General features: G+C 46.1%; 1 protein-coding gene across 2 annotated transcripts in view; it reads left to right on the top strand.

Moving 5' to 3' along the window:
- LOC147023641 (uncharacterized) overlaps nucleotides 1-15,284 on the top strand; it is a 113,649-nt gene that overhangs the window by 76,288 nt on the left and 22,077 nt on the right. For both annotated transcript variants that reach the window (XM_085889269.1, XM_085889267.1), the window contains exons 7-8: nucleotides 5,729-5,876; nucleotides 14,983-15,088. In XM_085889269.1, coding sequence (XP_085745395.1) covers nucleotides 5,729-5,876; nucleotides 14,983-15,088 — 254 coding nt within the window. The remainder of the gene's footprint in view (nucleotides 1-5,728; nucleotides 5,877-14,982; nucleotides 15,089-15,284) is intronic.

Raw genomic sequence — 15,284 nt, 5'->3', positions numbered from 1 at the left:
TAACGAGCATATAGGAGCATGAGCATCGAGGATGCCGATAATCCCCTTTACAGATTGAGTCGGCGAGGGGGTATTATTCGTCGGCCTCTCCGGGAGTAGATGGCGGTTTCACTTGAGGGAGGCTTCCGATCCTCTTGGTGAGCCTCGACTCGTGCCGGGGATGACTCCTCAATCGCTCTTGGGTGGAACGCGGCAGCTCCGTCGTCACCATTCTCGGGTGGAGTCCCTGGGGGGGGGGAACACCTGGGGAGGGGATGTCAGAGGGAGGTGTGCCAGATGGTGGTGTACCTGCGGGAGGAGTGCCTGAGGGAGCCAAATGACGAACTGACACAGTGGTCTCCCTGCCATCCGGGAGCCTGACATGAGCGTATTCTGGATTAGTATCGATGAGTTCGACCTCTTCCACCATGGGTTCATACTTGCTTTGTCGTACCGGGCATTTCATGAACACTGTTCCGGGATGGGTTAGCCAATTGGGCACCGATTGGCCGTCAACATAACGTTGTTGGTGAGTAAACATTCGTTCGTGAGGAGTTGCATTGGTGGACGTGCAGAGCAAAGAGCGTATGGAATTCAGAGCGTCGGGTAGGGTAACCTCCCACCGCTCGGGGCCCAGTCCTCTTGATTTCAACGCCAGAGTTACGGCTTTCCAAATGACCCCGTTATACCGTTCCACCTGACCATTACCCTGTGGGTTGTAACCCGTCGTTCGACTAGTTGCGATGTCGTGCTCTAATAGGAATTGTTTTCGCCCGGCCGACATGAAACACGGCCCTCTGTCTGAATGTATGTACGAAGGTTTCCCAAACATAGCGAAGAGGTCAGACAGACATTTCACGACAGTGCCCGAGGTCATATCCGAGCACGGAAACGCGAAAGGGAACCTTGAATACTCATCAACAACAGTGAATATGTATCTGTTGTCTGTCTCGGTCGGCAGGAGCCCTTTGAAGTCAATGTTTAGTCTCTCGAAGGGAGAAGTGGCCTTGATCAGTCTGCCAGAAGCCGCACCATAGAATCTGGGTTTTAGTTCAGCGCAAACAGGGCATGAAGCATTCATTTGTTTAATATCTTCAATAGAATAGGGCAAGTTCTGTCTGCATACGAAATGTGCCATTCTGGTTACCCCCGGGTGGCACAGAGACACATGGAGGTCTTGCAAAGCCCGACTGATTGCCGCCGAGCAGTAGACCCGCGAGAAGGTGTCTGCAGCAGGGTTTTCCCTTCTGGGCCGGTAAACAATGTCGTAACTATAGCAGGCTAGATCTATCCGCCATCTCATAATTTTTTCATTCTTAATTTTCCCGTTATTTTTCCCATCAAACATGAATGCCACGGATCGTTGGTCCGTAACGAGCGTGAAGTGGTTTCCCAGTAAATAATGTCTCCATTTACGCAGCGCTTCGACGATGGCGTACGCCTCCTTCTCTATTGCCGAGTGTCTCTGCTCGCTTCCAGAGAGAGTTCTCGAGAAGAACGCGACGGGTCGCCCAGACTGATTAAGCGTAGCAGCTATCGCGTGATCTGAAGCATCTGTCTCCACCACGAAGGGCACCGAGCTATCGATCGATAATACCACGGAATTACTGATATCGTCTTTGAGGTTGTGGAAAGCTGTTACAACAGCGGCATCTGGTGGAAAGTTTTTGCAATGCACTAGGGGATGTATTTTCTCGGAGTATTGCGAAATCCATCTCGCATAGTAAGCGAACATGCCGATCACCCGGCGCATTGTCTGCAGGTCCTGAGGTGGGGGTAGCTCACGAAGTGGGCGCAATCGCTCAGGATCAGGCTTAATTGTGCCGTCGGCTATCGTGTAGCCGAGAAGGTCAATTGACCTTGCCGAGAATACGCATTTCTCGTAGTTGAGAGTCAGATTATATTTTCTAGCAATGCTCAAGAATCTGTCCAGATTCATGTCATGTTCCCCCTGATCCCTACCGCACACTGTGACATTGTCCACGTAAACAAAAGTGTCTTTGAGGTTTTCATCTGAGAAGATGTCGTATGTATACCTTGTTCTTGCGCTTCACGTAGAGCGCCTGCAGCACGTCGATCGCTGCTTCGTAAGTGTCGCACTCCGAGAAGAGCCTGTATACGCCGGGCGAGACATGATTCACGAGGGCGGCCAATTTGTCGGCTCCTTCTTCGATGATGGTCAGATAGTGTGAGAAGGAACGGAACCAATGCGACCACTTCATTTCTGAGTCAGTCGCGTTTGGGTCTGCGTCGAACCTCTCTGGTTTGTAGATCTTGTCCATCGTTGGTTGAGAGAGCCGAGAAAACCAAATGGAATAAATTGAAATGAGGACGAGAGAAGAATCTTCAGAGTATAGGCTTTATTCCATTTGATTGAAGCCGCTTCTACGGGCACACCAGGAAATACAGACGCAGCAAGGAGTACACAAGCAGTAAGGTATACACGCGCAACTAATCACCGCAAAATAAATCAGTATTATATATCAATCAGTATTCTCACCATTCAATGAGCACCAAGTGAGCCGCCGACATAAAACGACAATGCCCTAGGGACAATCCGCGCGGCCGAGCCGAACCTCAGCTTTATCTCTTCTGTGCTCGAGCCGGGCAACATGTGATCACACGTCACGACCTTCAATTCACCACAATTACCTCCCAGTCTATCGAGGTTCGAACAATGCTAGACCAATGAAGGAAAGGACAAACACGGACAAGTTTGAAATCGACAAATAATTTATTAATAATAAAATGAATAAATAAAAAGAAGTTTTTTATTTGCTGAGGTAAATAAAGAATGAATTTCAAAGCAAAATCGATCAAAATACCAGGAAAGGGACAAAGAGCAGATGCTTATCGGGGGTTGACTTACTTACAGCTAAACACAGACAAGGGCACCCAGCAGATCATTCAGGGGGAGGGGAGGGGGAGAATCATCTCGCTCACCAGAAAGTCGTTCATGAAGCGAAAACGTCCTGAAATGCATGCGTGCGTGTCACGTCCGTCGCAAGCACCCAGCTTTGTGGTGCACCCTCTCGCGGGGCAGCCTTGAATTCCAGTCGATGTCTGGAGGGCACCGAGAAAGTCCGTCGCAGGTTTAGACCTTGGTGCCGCCGGTGATCGACCCATGCCTCACTTGTTGGCAGCACCGCTCACACCCACACGCACACCACACGCTCGCTTGCCGAAGCACTCGGAAGGGCGAATTGTCTCGTCGGCGCTGGTCAGACACTCGCTTCTTGGTCGCTTCTCTCACCCTTTGCTTTTTCCTCTCGTCTTTCGCTTTTCCTCTCCTCACTTTTTCTCCTCAAAGAACGTCGCTCTCCTCTCAGAACGTCCCTCTTTCGCTGTTTCCTCACTTTTTATATCTCAGAACATCTCTCCTCACAGAATGTCTCTCTCCTCTCAGAAAGTCTCTCCTCACAGAACGTCCCTCTCCTCTCAGAACGTCCCTCTCCTCTCAGAACGTCCCTCTCCTCTCAGAACGTCCCTCTCCTCTCAGAACGTCCCTCTCCTCTCAGAACGTCCCTCTCCTCTCAGAACGTCTCTCCTCTCAGAACGTCTCTCCTCACAGAACGTCTCTCCTCACAGAACGTCCCTCTCCTCTCAGAACGTCTTACCTCACAGAACGCCTCTCCTCACAGAACGTCCCTCTTTCGCTGTTGCCTCACTTTTTTATATCTCAGAACGTCTCTCCTCACAGAACGTCCATCTCCTCACAGAATATCCATCTCCTCAGAGAACGCCCCTCACGCTTTCTCTCGCTCGTTTTTATATCCCCGGGCTGTCTCCACGGGGTGCCGTCTGCCCCAAGCTCACCCAGCCCCACCGGGGCATGGTTACCATGACGACTCGTGCGCTCTCAAAAAAGGTGGGCGTCGGAGCTCGTGAAAGAAATGTGTGTAAACGTGTCTGTCGTAAAGAAAAAATAGCTTCACATAAGAGAGGGGATCTATTCTTTACTCTTCTCAACGCATCACATTTAAGATCTCATCAGACATGGAGATGGGGCTAATCTGAACATGCATTTAAGGAAATAACTGTCTGAGGACCTGGATGTGTGGATGCATTCATCAGACCGGATTCTGAAATCCGTAACTATATATCATTATATATATATATATATATATATATATATATATATATATATATATATATATATATATATATATATATATATATATATATTACTAGCGGGGTGTGCTTGCACGTTGTTTTAAGCATACGAACAGTGTTTCCCCATTGTCTCGGGTCACTCACCTGCATTTGATTTTTCATTAATTATCCCGCCCCCTGGAGGGAGGGAGCAGGATATTGTAATCGTCAGGTTTGTTTGTCTGTTTGTTTGTTTGTCTGTCTGTCTGTTCGCAACTTTACGGCAAAACGGCTTTAGCAAACACTATCAAATTTAATCCACAGGTGGGCAATGAACCTTGGACGTCCCCATTAACTTTTGGGTCCAATTGGATCAAAGGTCAAGGTCAAGGTCATTAAAAGATCTAAATCGTTTTTCGCTCATAACTTCGTCAAAAATGATCTGATTTACTTCAAACTAAGCTTATAGTGAACCTTATTCTATTTGTCACTTATAATCCTACCCATTCCTATTGTGAAAAATGCATATTTGTGAAGATCGGTAGGGTCCGAAGTTTTGGGGGTCATGGTCATCAGTCAAAATTACAAATTTTCCATTATAAATCAAAAAAGGTTAGGAATATGCGTGTTTACTATGGAAGACATATATCAAGTCCTTTATTGGCTTTCATTTGACACCATGACCTTTGACCTTACGTGGCCTTGAAAGGTCAAAATCATTTTACGGTCATAACTTCGTCAAAAATCGTTTAATTTACTTCAAACGAAGACTAAAATATTCCTTATTCTATTCCTTATAATCAACATTCAGGTTAAGGATGTATCAAATTTAAATTTAATCCCCAAAATAACTTTATGCCTTAAGTGGGCGGGATTTGTTGTGCCTGGTTTATTTTGTTTTGGTTTTTGCTTTTTCATTTATTTATATTTTCATTTATGGATGCTTTCCAACAGTTCTGCGATTTTGTTTTTTCCAGTTTTCCAGTTTTTTTTTCTTCGATGTCCATCAACACGCAAAATTTCTGCTTTCTACATCACCCAAAGGACACCAAACTTTAATATTAGTCAATGAGTGAGCAAGTCATTCAGGCAGTGGTTAGAAAGAGCTTTACGTCTGATATATTTATAACAAGAAGAAGACGACACATGAATTGGGGAATCTTGGCACACCTTTATTACCTCCGCCACCAAAGGTGAAGGAGGTTATGTTTTCACCCCTTTCTGTCCGTTTGTTTATCTGTTTATCTGTTTGTGCGCAAGATATCTCAAAAAGTTTTGGACGGATCCAGATGATATTTTGAGGGCAGGTTGGGTGTGTGACAAGGACGAACTGATTAGATTTTGGTGAAGATTCGGATCCGGATCCGACTTCCTGATTTTTTTAAGTGATTCTTCACCATTTAAGTATGCGCTCCACCGAGTGCCCTTCTAGTTGGCAGGTGTATTTCGCCTATCTTATTCTGAATATTCAAATATTAAAAAAATTTGTATCAAACCAATCCAATAATCTCTACCTTTGCTTCCACCACCACACCATCTTTAAAACACACTGTACATAATACTTATTTATTCACACTTTCAGTTCTTTCAGCATGAGCTCTGATTTCTCTTTACAAAAGTGTAAGTAATGATTACACTCTCTCCTTTTTCCCCCCAGTCATTTTCTACAAATCATGATGTCGGGATTTGGATACAACCCTTCAATCCCAGACGGTCGTACATACTGTCAGTTCGTCGAAAACGCGGACAGCTGAATGATTGGAGTGCTTGGTTCAGCATTGAATATAATGCTGTTAATGATGCAGGTATGAATAGGTACTACAAGTATTATTATTAATTTTATGCTTTATCCTTGTTTGTAATGAAAAAAAATATAAAAGATGGTCATAAAATAATCACATTTCTTCAGGAAGTGTTAACACATTATTGTTATCAATATCAAAAATGTAGTATTATGACATTTAGATTTAAAACCTCGAGATGATGCACATGCCTTGTGTTGGCTTTATGGTGAGGGTGGCTGACTTGAGATACGAAGGTCCTGAGTTCAAATCCTGCTTTCTGTTGAATTAATACCAGGTGGGGTTGATTCATCTTGTCATCCTTCTGAGGTTGGCAAAATGAGTAACAGCTTGTTGGGATGATTGAGCCATTGGAGTGATGACCTGTCCCGTATTGTGCCCAATAGCCCAGGGGACTGCTTTGACAGCACTGATGCTCTGTACAGAGTATGGTCCCGATGGATGGATGGTGCACAGGTAATGCATTTCGAGTCCTGTTAGAAAGTATTCACACTCCGTTACTTTTATCACATTTTGTTGTGTGCCTGAATTTAAAATGGATTAACGGAAAAAAAAATTGTCACCGATGCACATGAAATACCCCACAATGACAAAGTGAAAACATGTTTTTAGAAATTTTAACAAATTAATTAAAAATGAAAATCTGAAATATCTTGAGTTAATGAGTATTTCACCCATTTGCTATGATACTCCAAATTGAGCTCAGGTGCATCCAATTTCCTTGATCATCCTTGAGACGTCTCCACAACTTGATTGGAGCGTCCACCTGTGGCCGATTGAATTGATTGGACATGCTTTACAAAGAAACACACCTTCCATATAAGGTCCCACAGTGCATGCCAGACCAGAAACTCTACCATGAAATCTAAGGAACTGCCGTAGAGCTCAGAGATAGAATTGTGAGGAGGTATAGATCTGGGGAAGGGAATAAAACAATTTCTAGGGTGTTGAAAGTTCCCAAGAGCACAGTGAGCTCCATCATTAGGAAATGGAAAGAATATGGAACTATCCAGACTCTTCCTCGAGCTGGCCGTCCGACCAAACTGAGTAACTGGGCAAGAAGGACCTTTGTCAGGGAGGTGACCAACAACCCAATGACCACTGACAGAACTACAGAGAACCTTGGCTGAGATGGGAGAACCTGCTAGAAAGGCAACAATCTCTGCAGCACTTTACAAGTCTGGGCTTTATGGGAGAGTGACCAGACGGAAGCCACTCCTGAGAAAAAGGCACATGACAGCACACCTGTAGTTTGCAAAAAGACACGTGAAAGACTCTGATAGCATGAGGCAAAAGATTCTGTGGTCTGATGAGACGAAAATTGAACTCTTTGGCCTGAACGAAAAGTGCCACATATGGCAGAAACCAAGCACAGCTCATCACTCATCCCATACCATCCCGACCGTGAAGCACGGTGGTGGCAACATCATGCTATTGGGAAGCTTTTCAGCAGGAAGGACTGGGAGACTTGTAAGGATAGAGGGAACAATGAATGGGGCCAAATACAAGGAAATCCTTGTGGAGAACCTGCTTCAGAGTGCAAAGTACCCCAGACTGGTGAAGGTTTACGTTCCAACAGGACAATGACCCCAAGCACACAGCCAAATCAACACTGGAATGGCTTCAGAACAAGAAAATGAAAGTCCTTGAGTGGTCCAGCCAAAGCCAAAACTTGAATCTCATTGAGAATCTGTGGAAAAATTCTAAGGTTGCTGTTCACCGACACTCCCCGTCCAACTTGACAGACCTTGAGCAAATCTGCAAGGAAGAACGGGAGAAAATCCCAAAATCTAGATTTGCAAAGCTGATACACACATACCCAAGAAGACTCGAAGCTGTAATCGCTGCCAAAGACACCTCCACGAAGTAGGTTGAGTACTTATTGATGCAAGACATTTCAGCTTTTCATTTATAATTCATTTGTAAAAAAAATTAAAAACATGTTTTCACTTTGTCATCATGAGGTATTTTGTGTAGATCAGTGACAATTTTTTTTTAATGTAGTCAATTATAAATTCGGGCTGTACCACAACAAAATGTGACAACAGTTGAGGGGTGTGAATACTTTCTGAAGGCGCTGTACCTTTGAGCTGTCCAGTCTGAGTTAAATTCCTTTCCCATCTATAAACGGTCAGATTTGTGCTTCGCAGGCAACAAGTAGCATCACCAAATTCCAGCGTGTTGTTCCTTAGATGGTCGATAAGATGGGTGTCCCGTCTGCATGTCTGATAGTGTTAGCTGGTAGACGTTAACTATCTCATGGTCTCTTTTATGAAGAGTAGGTGAGTTCTCACCAGCACCATGAACAAATTCCTAATTGCTGCCCAAATCGACAACATTCAAATGTCATGTCTGGTGAGCTGATTCCTGAAATCCGTGGGAAAAACCTCTATCCGGCTAACGTGATTACAAAGCAATATTACAAGGTCGGGATTAGTGTGATGCTGCTCCACAATTTCGATCCATATAAGGGTCATTGCAATGGATCGTGTTACAATTTCATGCAATTATACGACCATGTCATTGTGGTGGAGTTGGTGACTGGGGTGAACAAAGGAAAGCAACTGTTCATTCTACGCGTTGCTATTTCACCTTCGGAGGACATTTTTTTCTGTTCAAAATGGTGTGTTGGCAGTTTCCAATGCGCCTTTGCTTTGCCTTGACTGTGAACAAGTTCAAGAGGGTTGGTATTTCCATCACGACAGACGTTTCCAGACACGGACAGTGTTACTATTGTCAGGTCAGGTCAGATCAGATCTGTGACTTGCTACAGGTACCATGTAAGCCTGTACTAACCTGCTTCATGGTCGGCTTGTCGGCAACTAAACCATCTCCCCCACCAGGTTTCCTGGTGAGGAGGGTGTTTGGATATGGACACCCAGCAGGATTAAAAACGAAACCTGTCAAAGGGCGGAGGAGCTCCTTGTGAGCCAACGGCCATCCATATCTAGTGCCCAACTGTGTCTGCGGACGTCCTCCTGCAGTTGGGTTACTTTTTATTAGGAGGTTGGTGGCAGGATTTGCACTCCGGCCACCGTAAAACCCTTCATTCCGTAAAACATTCTTGAAGCAGAAAAAAAATCTGAAAATCCACTCCATGGGAGTACCTCCTGTGCAGCTTCCCTTTGCAGGGCATCTCACCAGGTGACGGGATTGGAACAAAGCCTTCGGGATCCCAAATCTTTGATGATAGGAGGGAAACCACAGGGTAACATTCCTGGGTCAGATTGCAAGAGTGTGTCAGGGTGGTGCTAAGGTGTCGTCCACCAGGCGGCGATCTCCATGCGTTAACCTGAGGTGATCCCTTTGGGTGGGTGCCTGGAATGTCCTATCCCTAAGAGAGGATGATCACCTGTCTCTGTTATGAATCTGAGCTCAAGCGTTTGGCCATCGGTATTGCAGCACTCTCTGAGGTTTGGAGACCGGATTGCGGCGAGATCATGGTGGGAGGTGACACCGACTATTGGTCTGGTCACTCTGACGGTTATCATGCCCAAAGAGTTGCTGTAGCTGTGTCCAATAAGCTGACTCCAATGATAATTGAGGTAACACCGGTCAACGAGCGTATTATGAGAGTAAGGATTCGTCACTCCTTGGGTATCGTTTCCCTGGTCTCTGTATATGGTCAGACTGAGGTGAGGAACTGATAGGGATGGTTATGAGTTGTGTGTTGGGCCCCATGGGTCTGGAACTGTGAACCTGAATAGCACTAAGTTTCTTGACTTTGCAAGAAGTGATGGACTTAGGGTGGCTGGTTCATTGTTTCAGCGCCCACAAGCTCATCGCTGGACTTGGTATTCCAACGCTGGTGGTGTGGCAAAGGAGATTGACCAAGTGCACGTTGATGGTCGCTGGAGGATGATCCAGAACTGCAGGGTCTACGGGAGTGCTCAGTTCCACAATACTGGCACAGGCTTGTTGTCGCAACTCTTACGTTGCACCTTAAATCCGGGAGAATGGTACCATCCCAGCCTAGGCTGGATGTTGGCAAGCTCAATAACGAGAGGGTAGCTGAAGAGTTTGCGAATAGGCTGAGTGGAGATTTGGGGGTCTGGGTCCTTTGGGAGATCCTGAAGAGTTGTGGAATGCCTTCAAGTTCACCGTCCTTGATGTTGCCGGTGGATGTCTTGGAACTCACCGTAGGGTAAAGAATAATATTGTCTCTCAAGGAACACTGGATACCATTGACCAGAGTCGCAGGGCCAGGCTGAATGGCAGAGCTGAGCTGTTCAGGGAGTTGAGGTGGAAAATTGTACATGTGCTAAGGGTGGACAAGGAAGCCTTTGTGCAAAAAATCTGAGGGGGTAGAGCATCACCTGTGGTCATGTGATTCTCGTACTGCTTACAGGGAAATTCGTGCATTGCGTTCGTCCAACCCCGTACCTTGATGTACTGCAGTTAGAGAAGAGGGTGGTGGGCTCTTGACAGAGGAGTCCGAAGTGAAGGCCCGCTGGGCCAGTTACTTTGAGCGGTTGTACCAGGCTGATCCACCAGCTGTCGAAGTGGATGTCAGGGGTGTTACAATTGCTGACCCTCCAATCAACTGTGGTCCACCTTCGTTTGTGGAAACACAGGCTGCCGTGAACTGGTTGAAATGGGGTGAAGCTCCAGGGATCTGTGGCATCCATGCTGAACTTCTCAAGGTTGGTGGAAATGCTGCACTCATGTAATTGCATGCATTTTAATGCTGTCTGGAACACAGGCATCATCCCAACTAACTAGAAGAGGGGCCTTGTTGTCCCTCTCTGGAAAGGGAAGGGTGATCGCCAATACTGCAACAACTACCGAGGGGTGACGCCGCTCTCAGTGCGGGCAAGGTCTTTGCCCAGATAATTATTGATTGGGTTCGCCACCATCTGCTTGAGCACCAGCGTCCAGAGCAGTCAGGCTTTACACCAAAGAGGTCAACGATTGACCGTATCCTTGCTCTTCGTGTCCTCACCAAATGCAGATGAGAGTTTCGGCAGGGGCTGCTTGCAGTCTATCTTGATATCTGTAAAGTGTTTGATTCAGTGAATCGGGATGTCCTCTGGAAGATTTTTGGTCTTCATGAGGTGCCACCAAAACTGATCGATCTGATGTCTGAACTACACTCTGGTACTGAGAGTGCTGTGAGATGTGGTGATACCATATCTGACTTATTTCCAGTTGTTACTGGAGTTCGTCAGGGGTGTGTACTGGCTCCCACACTTTTCAGCACTTGTATGGACTGGGTTCTGTGGAGGATGTCAGAGAGGTCAACCTGCGGTGCATCATTTGGGAATATCAAGATCTCTAACGTTCATTTTGCAGATGATGTCGTCAACTTTGCGTGGACGCCAGATAACCTTTTAGAAGCTGTCGGGGTGCTGAATGAGGAGTCGGAGCCGCTGGGATTATATGTTTCCTGGGTCAAAACTAAGATCCAGGCTTTCAATGACATCTTGGAGGCTGCTGTCCTGTCTGTGCCTGTTTGTGGTGAGGATGTTGAGGTCATGAAGAGATTCACTTACCTTGGCAGTGATATTCATATCTCTGCTGGCTGTGAGCCAGAGTGACAACAGACGTCTGGGTCGGGCCTGGGGAGTCATGGATTCACTGGATCATGGGGTGTGGCACTGCCGGTACCTGTGCGGGAGGATGGAAGTCCCAGTCTTCAGGTCCTTGGTGCTTCTGGTCTTGCTCTATGGATGTGAGACTTGGACTCTGACCAGGGATCTGAGACGTAGACTTAATTCCTTTGGTACCAGGTCTCTGCGGAGATTCCTTGGCTATTACTGGTCGGTGTTTGTGTCCAACGAGCGGTTGCTGAGAGAGACTCAAATGAGATTTGTTACCTGCATAGTCTGTGAGTGTCAGCTGCGGCTGTATGGACATGTGGCTCATTTTCTTGATGCTGATCCTGCTCACCAGATTCTCTCAGCGAGGGAGTCACGTGAGTGGAGGAGGTCAATGGGCCAACCACATTCCTAGTGATTGCAGCAGGTTTATCAGCATCTCAAGGAGATGGAGATGGGCCAGGCATTTGCCTGGGGGATGGTCAGACAGAGGGCCCTGGAGTACCGGCGAAAAGTGGACGCAGTGACGCACTGCTCTTGCACATGCTCCCATACCTGACCTGACCTGACCTTCTGTGTTACGTCGCAAAAAGTCGAGTTGGCAAAAAAAAAACAGAATTAGAATCCGAGCCTTTTCTTTGTATGCATCATCGAGGCTCATGGAAGAGCTCACACTGGTACACAGAGCAGATGAGGATGCAACAGGACAAAAGGAACAGCAGAGAGAGGGGGAAACACCAGCAGCAGAACTGAGACAGAAATGAACAAACAAGGGAAATGGGTAGACTGAGCGGTTGGGGAAGATGCAGGTGGTGGACAAGATGAAGACCAAACTATTGGGATGGAAAACCTGGAATTTTGGTTGGGGTTGGGGTGGTTTAATGGGGAGAGGGGGGGGAATTATGGTTTTATATGGGGGATGATATGATATGGTGGTGAACAGCTGTTTTGAAGATGTGGAGGGAATAATGAGATTTAAGAGAATGTGGGAGTTGGTTTCACAGGTCGGAAAAAACAGGAAGGAATGAACAAATAGAGATGAGCAGTGTTCCTGAATTTTGGGAGTTTCACCAGAAGGGGTTTGATGGTGAACCACATGCACCCAACATAAATCTGTGGAGACAGGGACAAAGCATGGAAAGAGCAGAGGGTGCAAGAGTAGAAACTTAGCGGTGGAACACAGAGAAACCACCGACCTGTCTGCGATGGCAAAGTGATAGGCCAGACATTCCTGATCCCAGTCGTAAGGCGTTATCGTGGCGGTTTTTTTCCAAAGCCACGTCCAATAACAAAATGAACTAGAATGGCACGCGATAGAGCGCATACGTCCACCAGGCTGAACAGTTTACGTTTTGTATCCCACTGATGGGCATTTCCTGATTTCCTAAGGATGAATTACCTGCCAACGTGGATGAGGATTGTCCTAAAGGGATTGTCCATGTTCTTATCATTTTAATTGCCGAAAATCAAGCAAGGAAGCAGCACGTACCTTTTAAAAAGTCTTTCATGTGACTCGGCCAGGGTTTCAAACACCAACCTTCCAGACAAGGAACAAATACTCTGACCATTACACCACCGAGTCTGTTTGGATAATTCAGTTTTCAGTGGTTTTTTTTTAAAGTTTGATCCCATTAGTGATTGAACATATTATTATCCAGACAGCATAACCCTTTGATCCCTGAGCTCCTTTTCCCACCCTGGACTTTCTGCTTCCCCACCCTGGCCTCCCTCGAGAAAAATCCGGCCACTCGGGTATATGGAGGATTGAATCACGGCTGGTAAACCGACCACTCGGGTACATGAAGGTTTGAATCACGGCTGGTAAAACGGCTGCTCGGGGATATGGAGGTTTGAATAGTCGCTGGTAAACCGGCCACTCGGGTTTATGGAAGTTTGAAGAGCAGCTGGCAAACCAGCCGCTCAGGTATATCAGGTTTGAATAATGGCTGGTAAACAGACCACTCGGGTATATGGAGGTTTGAATAGTGGCTGGTAAAGTTGCCGTTTGGGCATATGGAGGTTTGAATCGCGGCAGGTAAACCAGCAACTCGGGTATATGGAGGTTTTGAATGGTGGCTGGTAAACCGGCTGCTCAGGTGTATGGAGGTTTGAATCGCGGCAGGTAAACTGGCCACTCGGGTATATGGAGGTTTGAATAGTGGCCAGTAAACCGGCCGCTCAGGCATATAGAGGTTTGAATTGCGGCAGGTAAACCGGCCTCTCAGGTATATGGAGGTTTGAATAGCGGCCGGTAAACTGGCCGCTTGGGTATAAGGAGGTTTGAATAGCGGCCGGTAAACTGAAAGCTTGGGTATATGGAGGTTTGAATAGTGGCCAGTAAACCGGCCGCTCAGGCATATAGAGGTTTGAATTGCGGCAGGTAAACCGGCCTCTCAGGTATATGGAGGTTTGAATAGCGGCCGGTAAACTGGCCGCTTGGGTATAAGGAGGTTTGAATAGTGGCTGGTAAACCGGCCTCTCAGGTATATGGAGGTTTGAATAGCGGCCGGTAAACTGAAAGCTTGGGTATATGGAGGTTTGAATAGCGGCCGGTAAACTGAAAGCTTGGGTATAAGGAGGTTTGAATAGCGGCCGGTAAACTGGCCGCTTGGGTATAAGGAGGTTTGAATAGTGGCTGGTAAACCGGCCTCTCAGGTATATGGAGGTTTGAATAGCGGCCGGTAAACTGGCCGCTTGGGTATAAGGAGGTTTGAATAGTGGCTGGTAAACCGGCCTCTCAGGTATATGGAGGTTTGAATAGCGGCCGGTAAACTGGCCGCTTGGGTATAAGGAGGTTTGAATAGTGGCTGGTAAACCGGCCTCTCAGGTATATGGAGGTTTGAATAGCGGCCAGTAAACTGGCCGCTTGGGTATAAGGAGGTTTGAATAGCGGCCGGTAAACTGAAAGCTTGGGTATATGGAGGTTTGAATAGTGGCTGGTAAAATTGCCACTAAGGTTCAAATGGTTAATCGCATAGCAACAAAACTACCAACTGTGCTATCCTCCATGTGAACTCATTTTGGATGTTTGTTTTTTTCATTTTACATCTCAATAACTGATTCTTAACATGTTTGCAGAAAATATAAGATGCAATTGCACAAAGAAAATTTTGTGGAAAAGTAGACACAATCACACAGAAGCAATTCATCCATCCATCAGAACCATGCTCTGTGCAGAGCATGGTGCTGCCGAAGCAGTTTCCAACACTATTGGGCACAATCCTGGACAGGTTACCACTCCAACACAGGATACCAGCAAACTGGCACTCATTTTGCCGACTTCGGAAGGATGACAGAAAGAGTCAACCCCACCTGGTATTAAATCAACAGAAAAGGGGGATGTGAATTCAGGATCCTAGGATCCCAAGTACACCACCCTCACTATTAAACCAACACCAGGCATACAGACACAATCACTGTACATCAAAACAATCATTATGCACACAATCAAAGCAGACACAATCATAATATAGCATTATGAAGTTGGGTAATTTTAAACACTACCATGTGCAAAGTCATTTTCCTTCGTTGTTTGCCAGATCACCTTTAACCATGTTGTGGTTATGTGACAGGGCAACAGTGGTGGTGGCAAAAGTTGATCCCAGCAGCTTTCGCTCTGATTATATTGTGCGGACTTTTCATTCTTGCCATTCACGTTTCAAGGCACAAGTTATTGAGGTAATCATGCTTTGCACTCCCTCTCTGTCTAATAAGCAGAGTTTCTATTTGTTGGAAATCACAAGAAAACATTTGTTAAAATAATTTTGTACAGTGTTCATCTCCTCATCCACGTTTGCAAAATCCAGCTCAACACCCATCACAAAAAATATCTTTATTATATGTACAAAGAGTAAGAATTATGAAATAGATCACT

This window comes from Eptatretus burgeri, chromosome 7 (assembly GCF_056783735.1).
Source record: "Eptatretus burgeri isolate ZD-2024b chromosome 7, Ebu_testis_v1, whole genome shotgun sequence".
NCBI classification, from domain to species: domain Eukaryota; kingdom Metazoa; phylum Chordata; class Myxini; order Myxiniformes; family Myxinidae; genus Eptatretus; species Eptatretus burgeri.
The sequence above is the reverse complement of the archived record's forward strand: the minus strand, read 5'-3'. Positions and strand labels throughout refer to the sequence as shown.